This window comes from Capsicum annuum, chromosome 7 (genome assembly GCF_002878395.1).
Source record: "Capsicum annuum cultivar UCD-10X-F1 chromosome 7, UCD10Xv1.1, whole genome shotgun sequence".
NCBI classification, from domain to species: Eukaryota; Viridiplantae; Streptophyta; class Magnoliopsida; order Solanales; family Solanaceae; genus Capsicum; species Capsicum annuum.
In genome coordinates, this window is record NC_061117.1 from 112,468,661 (window position 1) to 112,486,666 (window position 18,006).

Here is an 18,006-nt window from a genome sequence, read left to right on the forward strand (position 1 = left end):
ATTAAGATATATATTGTCTTTTGAAAATATCACAATTGAGAAATATATGTTCTTAACTAATATTATAAAAAATAATTAATATATATTTCAAATTAGTGTATTTTAATTAAATTAGACATAAAAAAATTACATGACTTTTAAAAACATCATGAAATGCATGTTTGACAAAAAGATTAATTATATTATAATATCAATAATTTATTAACATTTGACAAAATATTATTCTATCAATTCTAACCACTATAACAAGGAGAAATATCAAGTCAATACTACTAAAAGAAATAAATTGAAACAAAAAATATAACATAAATTCAAAATTTAACAAAAGAAAAGTTAACATAATACTCTTATATTACTCTTATGTCAAATTTCAACACAATGTAAATAAATATAAATCAAAAGAAAAGAAAAATGTAACTCTGTAACCTTATTGAACAATGAGTTATGCTTTAATTTAAAAATTAGAATACAAACACAATTATGCTACATAAAAAAAATAAACAATAAATAATATGAATAATTGTATGAAATTACAAGAAGTGAAGGTTTGGAAAATAAGAAGTAAGGAAATGCAATATAAATAATGTAAAATAAAAAAATATTTTTTAAATAATATTAGAATAATAAAAAAATAAAATAATAGAAACAAAAATCAATTAAATAAAAAAAAAGAAACTAAAAGGTAACTAGCTTGTAATTACATCATGTATTACCAGCAATTCACATCTCCCTCTGACAATTGGAGATTGTAATCACCTCTTGCCAATTAGACCCAACTAACTGCTAACCAAGTAATTACCTGGCCAAACAAATTATATCCGTATACACTAAATTTAAATAATAGGAGGACTTTACATAAAGTTCCTTAATGATGAACAATTATAGTTAAATATAAGTAAAAGTAAGATAGTTAACATCTCTAGTAGAGTAATTTATAGTCCGTTGAGTAACGTGTAAAAAGGAAATATGAGAAATAATTTGAGATAAGGAATTATGTCATTGAGGTGCCCAACATCTAAGTTGGTTGCACAGTTGTTGAAATTTTCTTTGAGATATTGCTACTACTTTCTCTTCATGAACTATAGTTCAATTGATCCAACCCAACCTCCGAACCCACCTGATCAGTCCAATAGGATGAGGAAAAATCAGTATAATATTTGTGAAACTCAGACATATGGACAAACAATGGCTATAATGGCCTATGGAATCACCAAAAAAACAATCGCAACCACCATTAAAACCTCTCCCACTATCGGAATCAATCAACCAACTCTACCAAATCCAAATTCGACACCAACACAATCCTTTTCTCAAAATATCATAGCAAAATTCCCCAAAGTTTCTTCTAATTTTGACCTAATTCAAACCAAAGTACAACAATCTCATGAAAATAAACAACAAAACATCCAACCAAAAAATGAAAAAAAAAACCTCCTATCCCTATAATACAAATCAATCCTTCGACACTTGAGAGGGAGGAAAAATTTATAATGGCACTAAAATTATGGATGCAACCAACAAACCAATTGTGTTCAATGGTTGTGAAGCCCAAATCAAAATCCAACATGGTATAGATTTGGGGAAGCCGACGGTTTTCTTTAAAGCAGAATCTTACTTTATTAAACTTGTGAAAGAGTGCAAATTAACAATGTTTGGAAGTTTTACCAAGGTAACCTACTATGGAAGAAATTAGAGGAACATTTTTTAGATAATTTCAGCTTACTGGTATGGTCAAGATTTCTTATTTTGACCCTAAGAATGTTTATGTCTATTTTTCCAATGAAGTAGACTATAACTATGTCTTCACTAACGATTATATTGATATAAAGAGGCTCCAAGGAAAATCCTTAAATTGACTTCAGATTTCAAACCTCGAGACGATACCTCTATCGTTTCAATATGGATTTTGATTCATCAACTTCCTCGGTATCTTTTCAATTGGCAACTCGTCTCTAGAATTGTTAAGGATATTAATACTACTGTTGCTCCGGATCAAGCTACCTACTCTAAATCTAGAGGGAATGTTGCTAAATTTAAGTTAAAATTCATCTTTTAAAATCAAGACTTGATCCAATTTGGTTAGGTTTCAAGAGACTGGATGGTATAAATGATGGTAAATACATAGACATAGAATTTAAGAAGGGTCCAAGTTACTGCTTATACTACAAAATGCAAGGCGACCTGATGACATTATGTAGAAAAATGGCTAGAGATGATAGAATTAAAGCTCAAAAGGAGGACTGAGCTAAGAATGATAAAGAAATAAGAGTCGATGAAGATTTGATGGATGAGTTTCAGACAGTATCTAAGGGGAAGACATTCAAATCCAAAAACCTTAAGAATAGGCACTGCCGGGAAGGTAAGAACATAGATGTGAATAAAAATAAACAACACCAAGCTCAAAATGGAATGGATCATGAGTGGCTCACAAGAAGAAGGAATGCTAAGAAACCTCCTAAAAACCAAAAACCCCTCGCATTAAAAGAGATAACTGATAATGGAAAAAGAAAAGTTAGTGAAAAACACACAACGAACAATATCCAGTAGAATACCACTCAACTGAACAGTAATAGAAGACACAGAATCTACAAAAAGAGAACTGCCTTGGATCATAATGTTAATTAAGCCCATACACTTAACCTACGGACAGAACAAAAATGTAACAACAAACATATGACAAACTATTTTATGGACCAGATGAACAAAATTAATAGGGTGTCCACTCAAATTCACAAGGAAGATCAAAATAGTTGACAATAATCTCATATGATCACCTACAAGGGTGAAACCAATACTAAACAAGTTGAGGAAAAAATTGCAGTAGAAACTATAACGACCTTAACCCCATAAAAGACACCCATCCTATCGATTCAGGGGATGCTCATGATAACTACCTCATGTTAATTAGTGGAACCAATCGAGAGAAATATAAGAGTAATAGCTTTATATATACTAATGACCCTAATCACATTATAGAATCACCATCCCAGTATGATCAGAAGAAAGAAACCTGTAAGGAATGTGACTTTGAAGATGAGATGAGCACTAAATAATCTAATGATTTTTAGAGCTTGGATAGTTAGATCTTGTAATAGGATGATCATTAGAAAAAATTAGATATTAATATATCCCATAGTACTGATGAAAAAGCCGCTCAATTAGTTGAAGCTTTTAGACCTCAAAATCTGGTGGGCATTGATGTCACCTAAGCTATACTTCCAAAGAAAGCACAACACGATTTTTGTCAAGTACAGCAACCTAATAGAGGTTGGGGTCGAACCCATAAGGAATAGGATAAGCATCTCTTACAAATTCATTGAAGTAGTCGAAAAAATACAGAAAAGTAAATAAGGGGATTTTGCAAGAACAATATCAAGAGTAACAAATCTTGGTCGCTTTTGGGTTGAAATCAATCTGAGATGAATACTAGGAATGTATTCCCCTAATTTCCTAACACTATACATTTATCGTACTCTATCGAACTATCTCAATACCTTGCATGCAGAATCTGATAAAATATCTATCACCAACCATCTTGTGAACATTTTTAGTGAATTTTTCCCTTTACCTTTTGAGCCTCAGAGTATTGCCTAACTAACCCTCATCCTAGATACTATATTAACTATTACCTTTTGAATGTCAAGTTAATTAGATGAGGTTTTGTAGCCTCAAATTACTATCGTGATCATCGTTTCCTAATCTTTACCTCTCTTATGAAGTAAGAATCAAATACAAGCAGGTTCTCAACATTGGTCGGTGTTAAGAAAGTAATCAAATCAAAACAAATCACAATCCATGAAAGAATATTAACACTTTGTACTTCCTCTACTTTGTTATTCCATCAAGGTTCCCACAACCCTAGTTAGGTGGTTTAGTCGCTCATATTTGCAAGAACATCCATTAAACTCAATAAAGAAAACATATGAATAATCTGACAATAATTTAAGAACAAAACCCAAAATTTCAAATTAATAATCAATCGTAAAAACCAAGACTAATGGATTCCAAGATCAAAAGTCGAGTCTTAGAATAAATATAGTATTGGGAATGCAAAAGGGTGTATAAACTAATACAAAAACATCAAAAAGGTATTTATAGATAACATCAAAACCCTAAAAATCCTAACTAAAATGAATAAGGAAAACTAAGTCGATGACTACTTATTGATCTAATTACAGGCCATAAGTGGTACTTACGGTCCCCTAGGTGGGTCGTAAGTGTCAAAAATCTTAACAAGTTGCAGCATGCTACCCATGATGGCACTTACGGTGGCTAAGTGGTACTTACACCCATAAGTTACCTCCTTGTAATTTTCAGACCATTCATTAGAATTCAGCTTCTCAGAACTTGATTCCTCTATGACTTACGTGGCTACTAACGTGCCATAAGTGGCTCTTCGTCAATGTCAGAACAAAACTTCAAACTTCAGGTTCTTAGATCCTCTTTTTATACTTATAAGGCCACTTCCGATGGTCGTAAGTGAAACTTATGTCTCATAAATAGGGTCTTCTACACACTTTAACTCTTTTTCTTCATTTTAGCTACAAAAACCTAGTTTCCTGTAAAACAAATATAAAAACACATCATATCTAACAAAAAGGACCGACGTATTTGCATATTTTTTGGTTTTAAGCATTGAAAGTGCCATGAAACTATGGCACATCAACGCCCTCTACTTAGAACATTTGCTTTTACTCTAGCTACAAACACATAACAAAATAATACGACTATGCTTAAACAAGAGAAAACTAAGGTACCTACGAATGTCAACTTAATTTCTACTAAAAAACATTACCCTCTACTATTTCTAACTTTTCAAAACTACTGTGTGGATCTATGTAACAAAATAATGAGACACAAAAGAATCAAGCTATGGCATTATATTAGAAACAAATGATCAATCAAATATGTAGTATACACTACCCAAATATATCAACTACCCTTAGGTCACTTATTTTTCTCCTAGTTAAACACAAATAAAATATAACACTTGTATGACATGAACACAAAACAACCTAAATATGCCAGTTCTACTATGATAACACAACCGCCGAAAAAAAAATATGGCAAGAAAAATGCTCAACTGTGGTACACCCCCACCCCAACTAAGGACTATGCATTATCTAGTGTATATCCATAATATAAAACAAGGGAATGGGAACATACTTGGGATGTTCTAGGCATTCATTGTAGATCACCCCCATCTGAGGTTTTTTGTGGCTCATTCTGCAAAAGTGGTGGTAAGGCATAAATAAAAAATGAGTTCACTACTATCTTAGCTCTTATCTATACATCAAATACTGAGGACACCTTGGATTCATGGGCATCCCTTTTTAGGGACTAATTGAAGGGAAGGTGGGGTGCTGTAACTTTGCCTCCCGGTCTCTCTTGGTCCTAACCACCAAGACGACATCATCCTCTATTAATAAATTAAATATTTTAGGTAAATAGAAAGGCAACAGTTGTGTGAAAGATGGAATGGATGGAGGAATTACTGGAACCAATATCTCCAACAGTGATCCTACCTCAGTACATAATATAGTTATCTGCTCTTGGATCCTAGATATATCAGGTGCCTGTACCTCACTAAAACATGCATTCACCCGACCCTTAAAAACACTAATCCAAGTAATCAAGTCTCAAATAATATCTACCATATCAGTCCTCAGCCTCACCTCAAATCAGGCTTCAACAGTCTCAAATGTAATCCTGACCCAAGGTTGGATATATCTAGATAATGCAGCCAAGTAAGACTCGATCTAAGTATGGCATATTGTCACCTCATCCTACCGATCAACCATGCACTAAAGAAACTCGCATAACACACTGGCCAAATAGAAACTGTGGGGTGAGGGGTAAATGTGGATACCTCAATCAGCTCAGAAATAGAAGTTAGAGCTAACATAGATATAGTCAGAGCCCCCTCCCCACCTATAACAATCTTAGGCCAGCTCCTTGCTTGCCAATCTCAATATCAAGACCAATATTTGGCCTCTCAACATGCTCATCTGTAACTGAAGATCCCTTAGAATAGATAAACACTGAAGGTCTCTCAGAATAGATCAAAACTGAAGGTCCCTCAGAATAGACATGGATTATAGTAGGAGCTGGTTGTGCTCTCTGTGCAAGGACTGGGTTTCTTGGATCTTTGGTAAAACTAATATTTGTAGTGATAGTCGCCTTAATCTTATGATCAGCATTAATAATATTTAGCACACTAGCTGTATCACAAAACTACTGGATAGATAAGGAAAAAGGAGAGTGGTGGCCTAACAAAATGCTTTGGCATAAATCTCCAGCAGAATTAGTACCGCAAAATCATTATCATATCTAGCAAGCAGGATGGAAAAAAATGTGGCTCACTCCTATGTAATATATTATCATATGCAGTTAGAATCTCCCTAAAATCAAACCATGGTCCACCAAAATTTTGCTACAAAATACAGTCCTGCCTTTTTTATCTCCCCCTTTTCCCTTTATCCAGGGGGCATCAATGCCTAGATTAAAAGTATAGATGACTATTCACTAAGACAATCTAAGCATATGATATATGTAATTTGTATCTCTCATAGTGAATCTATCCCAAGCTAATCTTATCCTAAAATCAGACTCTACTATCGATGTCGGTGCCACATAATTTGGCCCAAATAATACCTGAGAAAGCCATCATAGAAATTTCCATTCTAACTCTTCAGACTAAAGAATGGTCTAGCCAAGGTAGCTCTATACTTCTACCCTTCTATGGAGTAATCAAGTAAATCATAGAGGCGTATGAAGAATAAAAATCCTAGACTAAAGCCTGGTTGTATGAACCATGGTGCTAAGTAGTGACTTCCAAGCTATACCTCTTCTCAAAAGATGATACTATCGCTACCAAATATAGTATCCCAAAAAAGGTTGGGGTCAAATCCTAAGGGAATACATTGAATTTTGGCTCTCAGTTGTTGTAATAAATAAGCAGAACAAGAAAAGTAAATAAGGGGTTTTGAGTATCAGGGTTGAACAAGTGACGAGTATCAGTTATGAGTGTTGTAATCAGTGGTGAGTGTTGTAATCAGTTGTGAGTGAACACTAGGATTATGTTCCCCCTAGCTTCTCAACTCCATATACTTTTTATGCTTTACAGAACCAACCGATACTTTGCATGAAGAATTGATAAGTTATGTACCTTTTATAGTCTTTTGGATGAGCAGAAGGATTTCACCCTTTAACTTTTCAGTCTTAGGATGTCTCCTTACTAACCATTATCTTGATCCTAGTTAACTATTACCTTTTGATTCTTTATTTATTAGATGAAATCTAACTATCTTACTAAGATAAAACCTAGAAGCATGGATCGACAATTAAATTCCAAATTACTGTTGTCTTTATCTTTTCAGTGTTACTACTCCTTTTTTGGAGTAAGTATAAATATTCTAAGAGGGATCCTAACGTGTGAACCCATTAAGAAAACCATTACATTGAAGATAAAACAATACATGTAGGGGAATCAATTCAGAACAACAATAGTACTTTCTCTACTTTATCAATCTGCCAGGGTTTCCACAACCCTAGCTATGGGTTTTAAGCCGCTCATGTATGTGAAGAAATCAAAAACATTCATGATCGAAAGAATATATGAAATCCCAATAATAATAAGTATAAAACCAACAAACGTAACTAAATTAATCAGCTGAAGTTAATTCAAGTGAATCCCAAGATCAAAATCTAAACTTGGAATCAAAATATGTTTGTGAGTATCAAAAGTGTGTAACTTCTACTAAAAATACATAAAGGGTAAAAGACCATGAAATTATGCCTTCTAAAATATGGAAGATCACTACTTCAATTTCAATACTTGAACCTCTCAAACTCCTAGTCATTTGATAAAAAGAGAAGAAAAAGTTCTGACCCTTGTATCACGTAGGGATATAGCATCCGGAGATGGTTAGCAGTAGGAGCGCTACCATGTAACTCAAGGCTAAGGATAAAATAATGCAATAGTTTAACCAAGTTAAAACATCATAGGCAATCACATGTATATAAATATATATAGTGCCTAGAAAAGGAACAAATCTTGGCATGCATTTTGAAGCACCCGATCATGAAGCATGAAATAGGGGACTCTAACCTCCGACTCATATAGTTTAGAAACATTGAATGTCTCGACCATATTAATCAAGTGGACACTAACCTCAAGCCATTATGACCCTTCAGACCTCCCAACCAGATTAAGCAAGTAGAATCTAACCTTAAGCTATTTTGACCCTTCTTAATCGATCTTGGGACTCTAACCCTTAGTGTATGTAATGACACCCATTCCATTCAACTCTTAGGGACTCTAATCCATTTAGCTGTCATAATTTCAACACCATCTATGACCACAAGGTCTTTACGAAGCCATTTATCCACCATTCACTTTAATAGGACAATGCCTTAATTTCAATAACAATTCAAATTAATTTATGGTCATCAAAACCCTTTGAAAACCCTTTATCTTTTACTAGCATTCCCATACAAAGATTTTGTTCAAAACACAATTGAATTTCATGTTTAGGGACTCAAACCCTTGTAATAAATCAAATCACCAAGGTTACTAATTAACTCATTACATGACCAATAGGGCCTTTACAAAATCATTTACCAACCATTCATACTCATTAATCCATTGCCTTAGTTCAAAACACCATTAATATGTGACTAGTTATTTCTCTTAGACATTTTAACAAACACCTTGAGGGCATACCTTTACCATGACCAAAACCATTAAGATTAGGGTTACTCATTAGCCATTTGTTAAATCACAATCAACAAGCACCCACATGTGCCAACAATCACCAAAGCATGTATAAACACTAGTTAAACCAAGAGTAAAAAATACTCAATCATATGAAACAAAAACACCCATTTTTTGGTTTTTAGAACCATCATTTAAAAATAATAATCATTCCTTAAAACACATGACATTTATGAATTAATATAGAGGGAAATTCACATGACTTATACAAGATGATTCACAAAAAGAACCTGACCCCTTTAGCATCTAGATGAACACCTATTTGAAACCCTAGCCTCCAATCTTCAAGAAAGAGTTAGAGAGTATTTTTGGAGTGTTAATCTATCATAAGTAAGTTATAAGAGGTCTAAATAAGTTTTAAGGTGTGGGTACTTACAGGTTTTTGGGTGGGAAATGTCTGGAATGCCCTCAGCTTAAAAGCTGGAAATTTAGTCACAGGAGGATACTACCCATCCCCCAATCCATACCTTAGGGTATGAGTGACACCCTTAACTCATACCCTAGACCTTACCTTGGACCTCCATACTGATGAACATACGACCATAGAAGATAAAGTCGTATCTTAACATACGACTAGTATCCACCCTAGTCATATCTTAGCCAGAATCTACTAGGCTAACTTAGGGCATTATATCACTTAGTAACATACTAGACGTACCCTATCATATGACTAGTATGACATCTAACCATACCTTAGAAATAAACCAACCCAACTACACTGACTAACATATGAGAGTGGAGTACTAAATCGTACCTTAGCATACAATAAGTATGCTCAAACTATACCTTGTCCAAAAACTCAAACTTAGGAAATTTTCTAAGGGTCCAAAGCTAAGGTATTTTGATGCAGTGCTAGATTTAATGTCGCGACATGATGTGGGTATCTTGATTACATAAAATTTATCAACATATTCATAAAAATCCCCTCCAGGGTAATCAATATAATTGATCATCGATACCACCCTCATGTCGGTAGGCTACTTCATTGATTTTTGAATGTTGAATGTTACCTCCTTATCGTTGACTTTGAACTTCTACTCTCCTTTCTCTATGTCAAGCATCACTCTACCTGTGGCCATAAATAATCTACCTAATATGATAGACATATCGATTTCAACTTCACAATCTAGAATGAAAAAGTCAGCTGAAAAGATGAAGTTGTCCACTCACACAATCATATCAAATAAAATGCCAATAGATTTCTTCATCATACGATAAACCATCAATAGCCGCATTGAATTTGGTTTCAAAGGGTTCAAACCCTATTGCTTGAATATGTCTATAAACATCAAATTTATTTTGGCTCCTAAGTCACATAAGACATACAAATTGGGATGACCCAATAGTTTATGGTATAGTGAATGCTCTAGGTAAACTCTTTTCTGAGTGAAAGGCCTCATAGTGAATGTACTACAGTGATGAAAGTCGTCAACATCCTCGATCATAGCTCCTTTTCATCTTTGTGACAAATTGCTTCATAAACCTAGTGTATCTAGGCATTTTCTCCAACAACTTGAGAGAGGAATATTCAAGCTCAACTCTTTCAGCATCTCAAAAAATTGCTTGAATTTTTATTCCTCTTCTTTTTTCTTTAATCATTAAGGAAAAGGTGGGGGCGGTCTCTAAATTTGTTTTATTTTTCGATCTACAATTAGGCCTTTAGCTTTTTCATTAGCAAAAACATCATCACCACTTGTTCCTTTTTGTAACTCCCCATAAGTGTCTCATTAATAACAACTTATATAGTAAGCACTAGGGGATCCATAGTAGTAATAACACTCCCCGTGGTAATGGAAAGAACATGAATATCAATTTTTGGATTTTGCATAGTGTTGCTCGGAAGGGTACCGATTACCTCTGGTTCAGAGTTGCTAACATCTTCCCAAACTGGTTCTCCAATTGCTTGATAGTAGTGGCATAAGACTTGACCTTTTTGGTCAACTCTAAAATGTCAGCCTTAATATCCTTAAAGCTAATCTCTTGATTTTCTTGACCCTTCATTGGCTTAGTCAGCATCTCTTCTGCTAGGTAGAACGTACCAATCTCTCTTCTCTCTATAGTAATACTTTTTCCTTTAGTTAATATCTTGCTCTTTACTGTTGTCTCAATATCTATCATAGTAGTTCCAACCTTGGTTCCCTTTACCTTGGGATCAGAAACCCACCAACTAATGATTTAGATAATTTGTACCCATCTGTAATTCTAACTTGTAAGCTTTGGAAGTTGAAACCTGTGCTGCTACTGTATTCACTTTCTTAAATATAGTTGATGTAAGCTGCTTTGATAGTACCCCTAGATAAGTTCTTAGTAGTATAATTTCTTATGCTACTAAATCATTAGCTACTTTCTGGCCGTAGGAGGCACAAATAGCATATGTTTTAGATCCCTTCTTAGCCTTCTAAATTTGTCACCCTCAGTTAGTTAGCGAGATATGATCTAGCATCTCTGAAGCTACCTCCCAGTGTAGTCTTATACAAGCTCATCCAAAGATGGTGTATGCTATGGTTTTGTACTGATGGTCAAGGATTGGTAAAATATCTCCAATAAACTCATTTTGATATCTGATAGTTGGGCACCATACTCATTTTTTTCTTAAACCTTAGCCATGCCTCGTCCATAGATTCTGACTGCAGCTACTTGAAATTATAAATCTAATCTTTAAGTTGTAATATCTCGGATGAAAGAAAGAACCATTTCAAGAATTGCCTGCATAACCTATTCTATGTAGTGATAGAGCCTCTTCGTAGTTCCCCTAAACATAGAGGTGTTTGTCCTGTGATTGATAAGGGGAAAACCTTAGTCTAAGTGTTGCCTGATTCATTGCTAGAATAGTATACAAATTATAGATCCCAATAAAATATACATAGTGCATATTTGCATCATCTGTAGGCAGACCTGCAAACACACCCTTCATATTTAAGAGCTTGATCATTGTACTTATTATGTCATACTTTATGCCTTGGTGTAATACAGAAGAAATAATGGCTCTAGTCTCTGCCGACTCAACATATCCCAAATCTTATTCATCATATATATATGGCTGCACATACATATATGATGGTATAAATTGAACACGGGCACCTCTAGCATTGTTTTGATTTCAACTGAGTGCTGCTTGGCAGTCTACTTCTTATTCTGCTCAACTAGCTTTGCCTCCCTAGCTACTCACTAAGCTTTTTTTATTGCCCTACTCTCATTTTTAGCTTCAGCTAAAAGTTTGCCAGTCTATCGATCAACAATATCATGTATACCTTTGGGAGGAGAGGGAGGTACAACATCACAAACCCCTTCAAGATTTTCATCTTTTTTCTAATCCACCAGCCTACTAGGTATTTGTAGGATCCTCTATGAATTTAGATTCACTAGGACTAAGGAATTTCCTATAATTCGTGTTTAAGAAATACAATGGTGTATATCAAACTAAGAACAAAAACAAAAGGAAAACCCCCAAAACCACAACAACTTCAATTCACAAATCAACACAGTATCCCCCAGCAACGATGCTAAAATTTGGCGACGTACAAGCTACACCTCCTCTTAGAAGATGATATGGTCGTTGCCAAATTAGTAACCCAAAAAAGGTTGGGGTTGAATCCCAAGGGAATACACAAAATTATGGCTCTTAACTGTTGTAATCAACGGGCGGAACTGGAGAAGTAAATAGGGTGTTTTGAGTATAAGGGTTGAATAAGTGACGAGCATCAAATTTTGTTGTAATCAGTCATGAGTGTACACAAGGATTATGTTCCCCCGGGCTTCTCAAATCTGTAGGCTTATTTTGCTTTGCGGAATCAACCTGATACCTTACATGCAAAATTGATAAATCATGTACCTTCTATAGTCTTTTGGACAAGTAGAAGGATTTCACCCTTTATCTTTTGTGTCTCAAGATGTCGCCTTACTAACCCTTATCTTAATCCCAATTAACTATAAACTTTTCAATCTCTAGGTATTAGATAAAATATAACCATATTACCAAGATAAAATCTGGAAGCATGGATCAACAACTAAACTTCAAATTATCGTTGACTTTATCTTTTCCTAGTCACTACTCCTCTTTTGGAGTAAGTAGAAATAATCCAGGTGAGATACTAATGTGTGCACTCATTAACAAAGCTATTATATTAAATATAAAGCAATACAAGAATAGGTATCATTTCAAAACAACAATAGCACTTCCCTTACTTTGTCAATCCTTCGGGGTTTTAACAACCCTAGCTATGGGTTTTTAGCAACTCATATTTGTGAACTAATCCACCACATTCATGATCGAAAGCATAGATGAAACCAGAATAATAAGTAGAAAACCCACACCATAACTGAATTAATCAACTGAAGTTAATAAAAGAAAATCCCAAGATCAAAATCTAATCTTATAATCAAAATATAGTTTTGAGTAAAAATGTGTATCTTATACCGAAAACACATAAAGGGTATTTATTATACATAAGGAAACCCTATAATCAAAGTCCGAATGTAATAGAAGAAAAAAAAGTCGATGGCCAATTATAGTCCCTACTTGCACCTTATCATTGGGCCAGGTAGTACTTCCTTCTATCAAGAAGAGCGCAAGTGGTGACCGCAAGTGCCAGGTAAAAATTTCCTGCAAGTCTGCTCTCGAGATTTGGACTTCTGGCACTTGCTTTGCTCATATGTGGTCCATAAGTATTATTTGTGGTCTACATATTTACTTAGCAAGTTCCAAGAGTCATCTTTTCAGCTCTTATTCAATTCTCGCAAATAGTTTAATCACGAATAAGATGGAAAGTGTCCCAAACATTCAAATTTCTCCAATAAGTAGCCAATAACACTTTTTTTTAAATCTTTTTTCCAAACTTAGCATCCAAGGCATGATTTCTTTCAAAACATACCCAAAATTCATCATATGTAACAAAAAAACTTTGAAACCTGCATATTTTCATAGTTTTAAGCATTAAAAGTGCTATATTTCTATAGCACATAACTGAGTCATCCACCCTAACTAATATCTATTAAATGAGGCCCGCAGGTCTGGGGCCCATGCTAACTCTATTAAATTAGTCCTTTTCTCTATTGCAATACTCCTCTTTATATGAGCCTACTCTAAGAGTAAGCCATCTTTCTCATAAATATGTTGCATCCCCTCCACATACCATTTTAAAGATATCTTAACAATGGGCACGACCGAGATGTATGTGAAATCAGATGCTGGGGAAGCAGGTGGCGAAATATGAGACTGGGTATCTTGTGAAATCGATGAAGTATCCTATGCTAATAATGAATATGTCTTTAGTGAGGCCTGATTTGCGCCCTTTTTAGACTGAGGGTGAAACCAGGACCAAAGATAACTTATAGGTTAAACCAGATACAACCTCCAACCCCACCTTACATTGGGATCTACATGCTTTATCCTTCTCTACAGATCCAGGTACTAACCCAAACTCAACATCATATCCAGTCCTTGACTATGAATCTACCTCACCCTCTACATCATCATCTTTCTTTTTAGACTAGGAAGAGTTCGGTGACATCTTACTTGGATTCTTCCTTTGAGGACCTATCTTGAAAAATGGGGGTGATAAGAAATGGGCCCCTACCTATGGTGCCTATATGGGATGAGCATCCCATGCTTCTATAATAGTTGTAGCTATAACCTATCTCTGAGTTGTGCCCCTATTCTATCTCGAGGCCAATAGTTTATTTGGGCTTACCGAGTATTCCTCCACTGAGCCACTTCTCTCAAGGGGCTCATTTTGGAGCCTAGACTATACTCTTTTCTGTTGTACTACTTTTGGTGCTATCTTACCTAAAAAGTAGTTGTTAGTGCTTCAAAAAGAAGTAGGGAACAAAAAAGTTGAAAAAAAATCAAAACACCTAAGGTAGGGTATCTATGATACTACTTATGGGAAGTAGGTGCCACTTACAGGGGTAGTAGGTTGCATCGTAAGTGTCAAACAAAGACTTGAAACTTTAGGGCTTTGGGTCTAACACCTAAGAAGGAACTTACGACCCATAAGTTCCACTTACATGGCTCATAAGTACTTGTGTAGGTACTCTCCTGAGGGGACTTCAAATTTTCCTAAAAAATTTTATCCCACATAGTGTATTTTGCATTTTTATGTCTAATTTCATAGGCAACAAAATATATTAAGTTAAAATTATAGATATTGCATAAAAATTTTATATTTTTATGTACTTTTTCAACTTTTACCTCAATTTAAAAGGGCGTGATCACAGGTGGCCCAGTCAAGAACAATGCAAGAAGTTCACATTTTAACCATTCTAGGCTCCTAACTATCAAGACTTATGAGATCCACTTAATTATTAAGATTATTTTAGTGCCAACTCAAGTTCTTTGCTAATAAATTAATTTATTTGTGACTGGGAGTTTTTGCTTATTGGTGGATATTGTTTTGTTGTTCTAGCTTCTAGATCAGATAGGGTATTTTGTGTGTGACTGCTATTTTCCTACTATTTCCTTGTTTGTTTGCTTGTCTATTTTAGGCTTTGTTTTGGTCTGTGAATAGTGGCTTTAGGGGTTGATTGTGGAATAGGGTCATGTCCAAGGAGGCTAGGGCTGGGGGTCATTTTAGAAGGGGGTGAGGAAGAGAAGGCGAGGATGGGTATAGGGTCTAGGTTTGGTGTTAGGGATGGTTTGGTGAGGGGTGGTAGAGGTAGGATAGAGATGAGAGAGGGTAGGTTGAGGGTAGGGTCTTGGAATATAGGAACCTTTCAGGGCAAGTCCGTAGAGCTGGTCAAAATTCTTAAGAAGAGGAGGATTAATATTGTGTGTGTTTAGGAGACTAAGTGGGTAGGGTCTAAGGCTAGAGATGTGGATAGTTACAAGCTGTGGAACTCAGGTAGTGAGAGACATCAGAATGCAGTGGGCATCTTTGTAGATAAGGAGATTAGACGACAGGTGGTAGAGGTTATGAGGGTTAGTGGTAGGCTAATGACGATTAAGTTGGTTATTAAAGGGTTTACGCTGCATATGTATAGTATTTATGCACCACAGGTGGGCTTGGATAAAGAGGTGAAAGCGAGATTTTGGGAGGCTTTGGACAAGGTAGTAAGAAATATGCATATCTCAGAGAAGATTGTCATAGTAGGGGACTTCAACAGGTACATAACGGTTTTATCAGGAGGCTATGACTATGTGAATGGGGGTTTTTGTTTAGGTGAAAGAAATGGTGAGGGAGCTACTTTGTTGGATTTTGCGAGGGCCTTTGGGTCCCTGGTAGTGAACTCAAGCTTTCCAAAGAAGAAGGATTACCTGATTAACTTCCGAAGTGCGATAGCCAAGACTCAGATTAACCTTCTACTGCTTAGGAATGGGGATAAGGCTTTTTGTAATAACTATAAAGTCATTCCAAGTGAGCATGTTTCGACTCAACACAGGCTTATAGTGATGGACTTGATAATCAAAAAGAGCAAGAAGAAAAGGGCCAAGAAGGGTCGACCTAGAATTAAGTGGGGAGGCTTGATGCCAATTAATGTGCTAGAGATAGGGGAAGAAGTGGCGGGAATAGAGGTGTGGTAGTGTAGGGTGTGTGGATGTTATTTGGGATAGGGATACTAGCTGCATTACAGAGATTACAAAAGAAGTGTTGGGTGCTTTAAGGGTTCGGGTAGGATGGCATAAGGGGGACTGGTGGTGGAATAAAGAAGTTAAGAATAAAGTAGAGATTAAAAAGGGGGGCGTATGTTAAGTTGATTGAGAGTAAAGATAAAGAGGAGAAGTGGGTGGATAGGGAGGTGTATAAAGTAGCAAAGAAGGAGGCTAAGTTAGCAGTTATGGCTGCTAAGACAGTAGCATTTGAGAGCCTATTTGTCGGGTTAGAGGAGAAAGGTAAGGAAAAAAGATTGTATAGGCTGGCTAATCTTAGGGAGGGGAAGGGTCGTGGCCTCGATCAAGTGAAGTACATTAAGGGAGAGGATGGTAGAGTTTTAATAGATAATGTTCACATTAAGAAGAGATGGCAAGAGTATTTTCATGGTTTGTTGAACGAGGAAGAGGACAAAAGCACTGAGTTAGGGGAGTTAGAGCACTCAGAAGAAAACCTGGATTTCTGTTACTGTAGATTTTTTAAGGTTGAGGAGGTCAAAGAGGCTATTAATAGGATGCAAAAGGGTAGGGCAATGGGGCCTAATGGAATTCTGGTGGATTTTTGGAAGTATACTAGTGGAGCAGGATTTAGGTGGTTGACTAATATATTTAATGTCATTTTTAAGACTGCAAAAATTCTTGCATCTTGGAGATAAAATAAGATGATTCTGTTATATAAAAATAAGGGTGACATTCAAAGTTTCAACAACTATAGGGGTATTAAACTATTGAGTCACACTATAAAGATTTAGGAGAGGTGGTTAAGTAGAGATTAAGGAGGGTCAAGTTTATTTCAAAAAATTAATTTAGATTTATACTTGGTTGCTTGACGACAGAGGTAATCCACCAGGTAAGGAGATTGGTGGAGCAGTATACGGAAATAAAAAAGGATTTACACATGGCATTCATCGACCTGGAGAAGGCATATGACAAAGTACCTAGGGAGGTTCTTTGGAGATGCTTCGAGGTAAGAGGGGTCCCAGCGGCATACATTAGAGCTAATAAGGACAAGTATGATGGAGGGAAGACTCGGGTTAGGATGGCGGCAGGAGACTAAAAATACTTTTCAATCGAGACAGGGTTGCATTAGTGATCGACTCTTAGTCTATTTTTATTTGTGCTGGTGATGGATGTGTTTATGTGGAGTATTCAAGAAGGAGTGTCTGGGTATATGTTATTTGCAGATGATGTAGTGCTGATTGATGAAATGCGGAGGGGTGTGAATGAAAAATTGGAGAATTGGAGGTAAAACCTTAAATCTAAGGGGTTCTGGTTGAATAGGTACAGGTTGGAGTATATGAAATGTAAGTTTAGTGACTTGAAGTAATAGGATGAAGTGGTGGTGAGGTTGGATTTCTAGGATATTTATAAGAGAGATAGTTTCAAGTATCTTGGGTCTATCATTTAGGGGAATGATAGTATTGATGAGGAAATATCTAAACATATTAGAGTAGGTTGGATGAAGTGAAGGCTTTCCGCAGGAGTGTTAGGTGATAAGAAGGTGCCCTTAAAGATTAAAGTCAAGTTCTACAGAGTGGCAGTCCGTTCGACAATTCTATATGGTGCGGAGTGTTAGCTAGTGAAGAAACATCCATTTAAATATTGAAGGTAGCTAAAATGAGAATGTTGTGTTGGACGTGTGGAC

At 35.6% G+C, this 18,006-nt stretch overlaps 1 protein-coding gene across 1 annotated transcript; it reads left to right on the plus strand.

The window, feature by feature from the left end:
• Positions 1-15,707: 15,707 nt before the first annotated feature.
• On the plus strand, positions 15,708-16,295 carry LOC124885760. Its single transcript, XM_047394011.1, has one exon. It carries the CDS (start codon positions 15,708-15,710, stop codon positions 16,293-16,295), a length of 588 nt encoding a protein of 195 aa, XP_047249967.1.
• The last annotated feature ends 1,711 nt before the right edge of the window (positions 16,296-18,006 follow it).

Excerpts from the sequence above, each read along its gene's own strand:
- LOC124885760 (XM_047394011.1), top strand. The coding sequence starts at position 15,708 with ATGACGATTAAGTTGGTTATTAAAGGGTTTACGCTGCATATGTATAGT.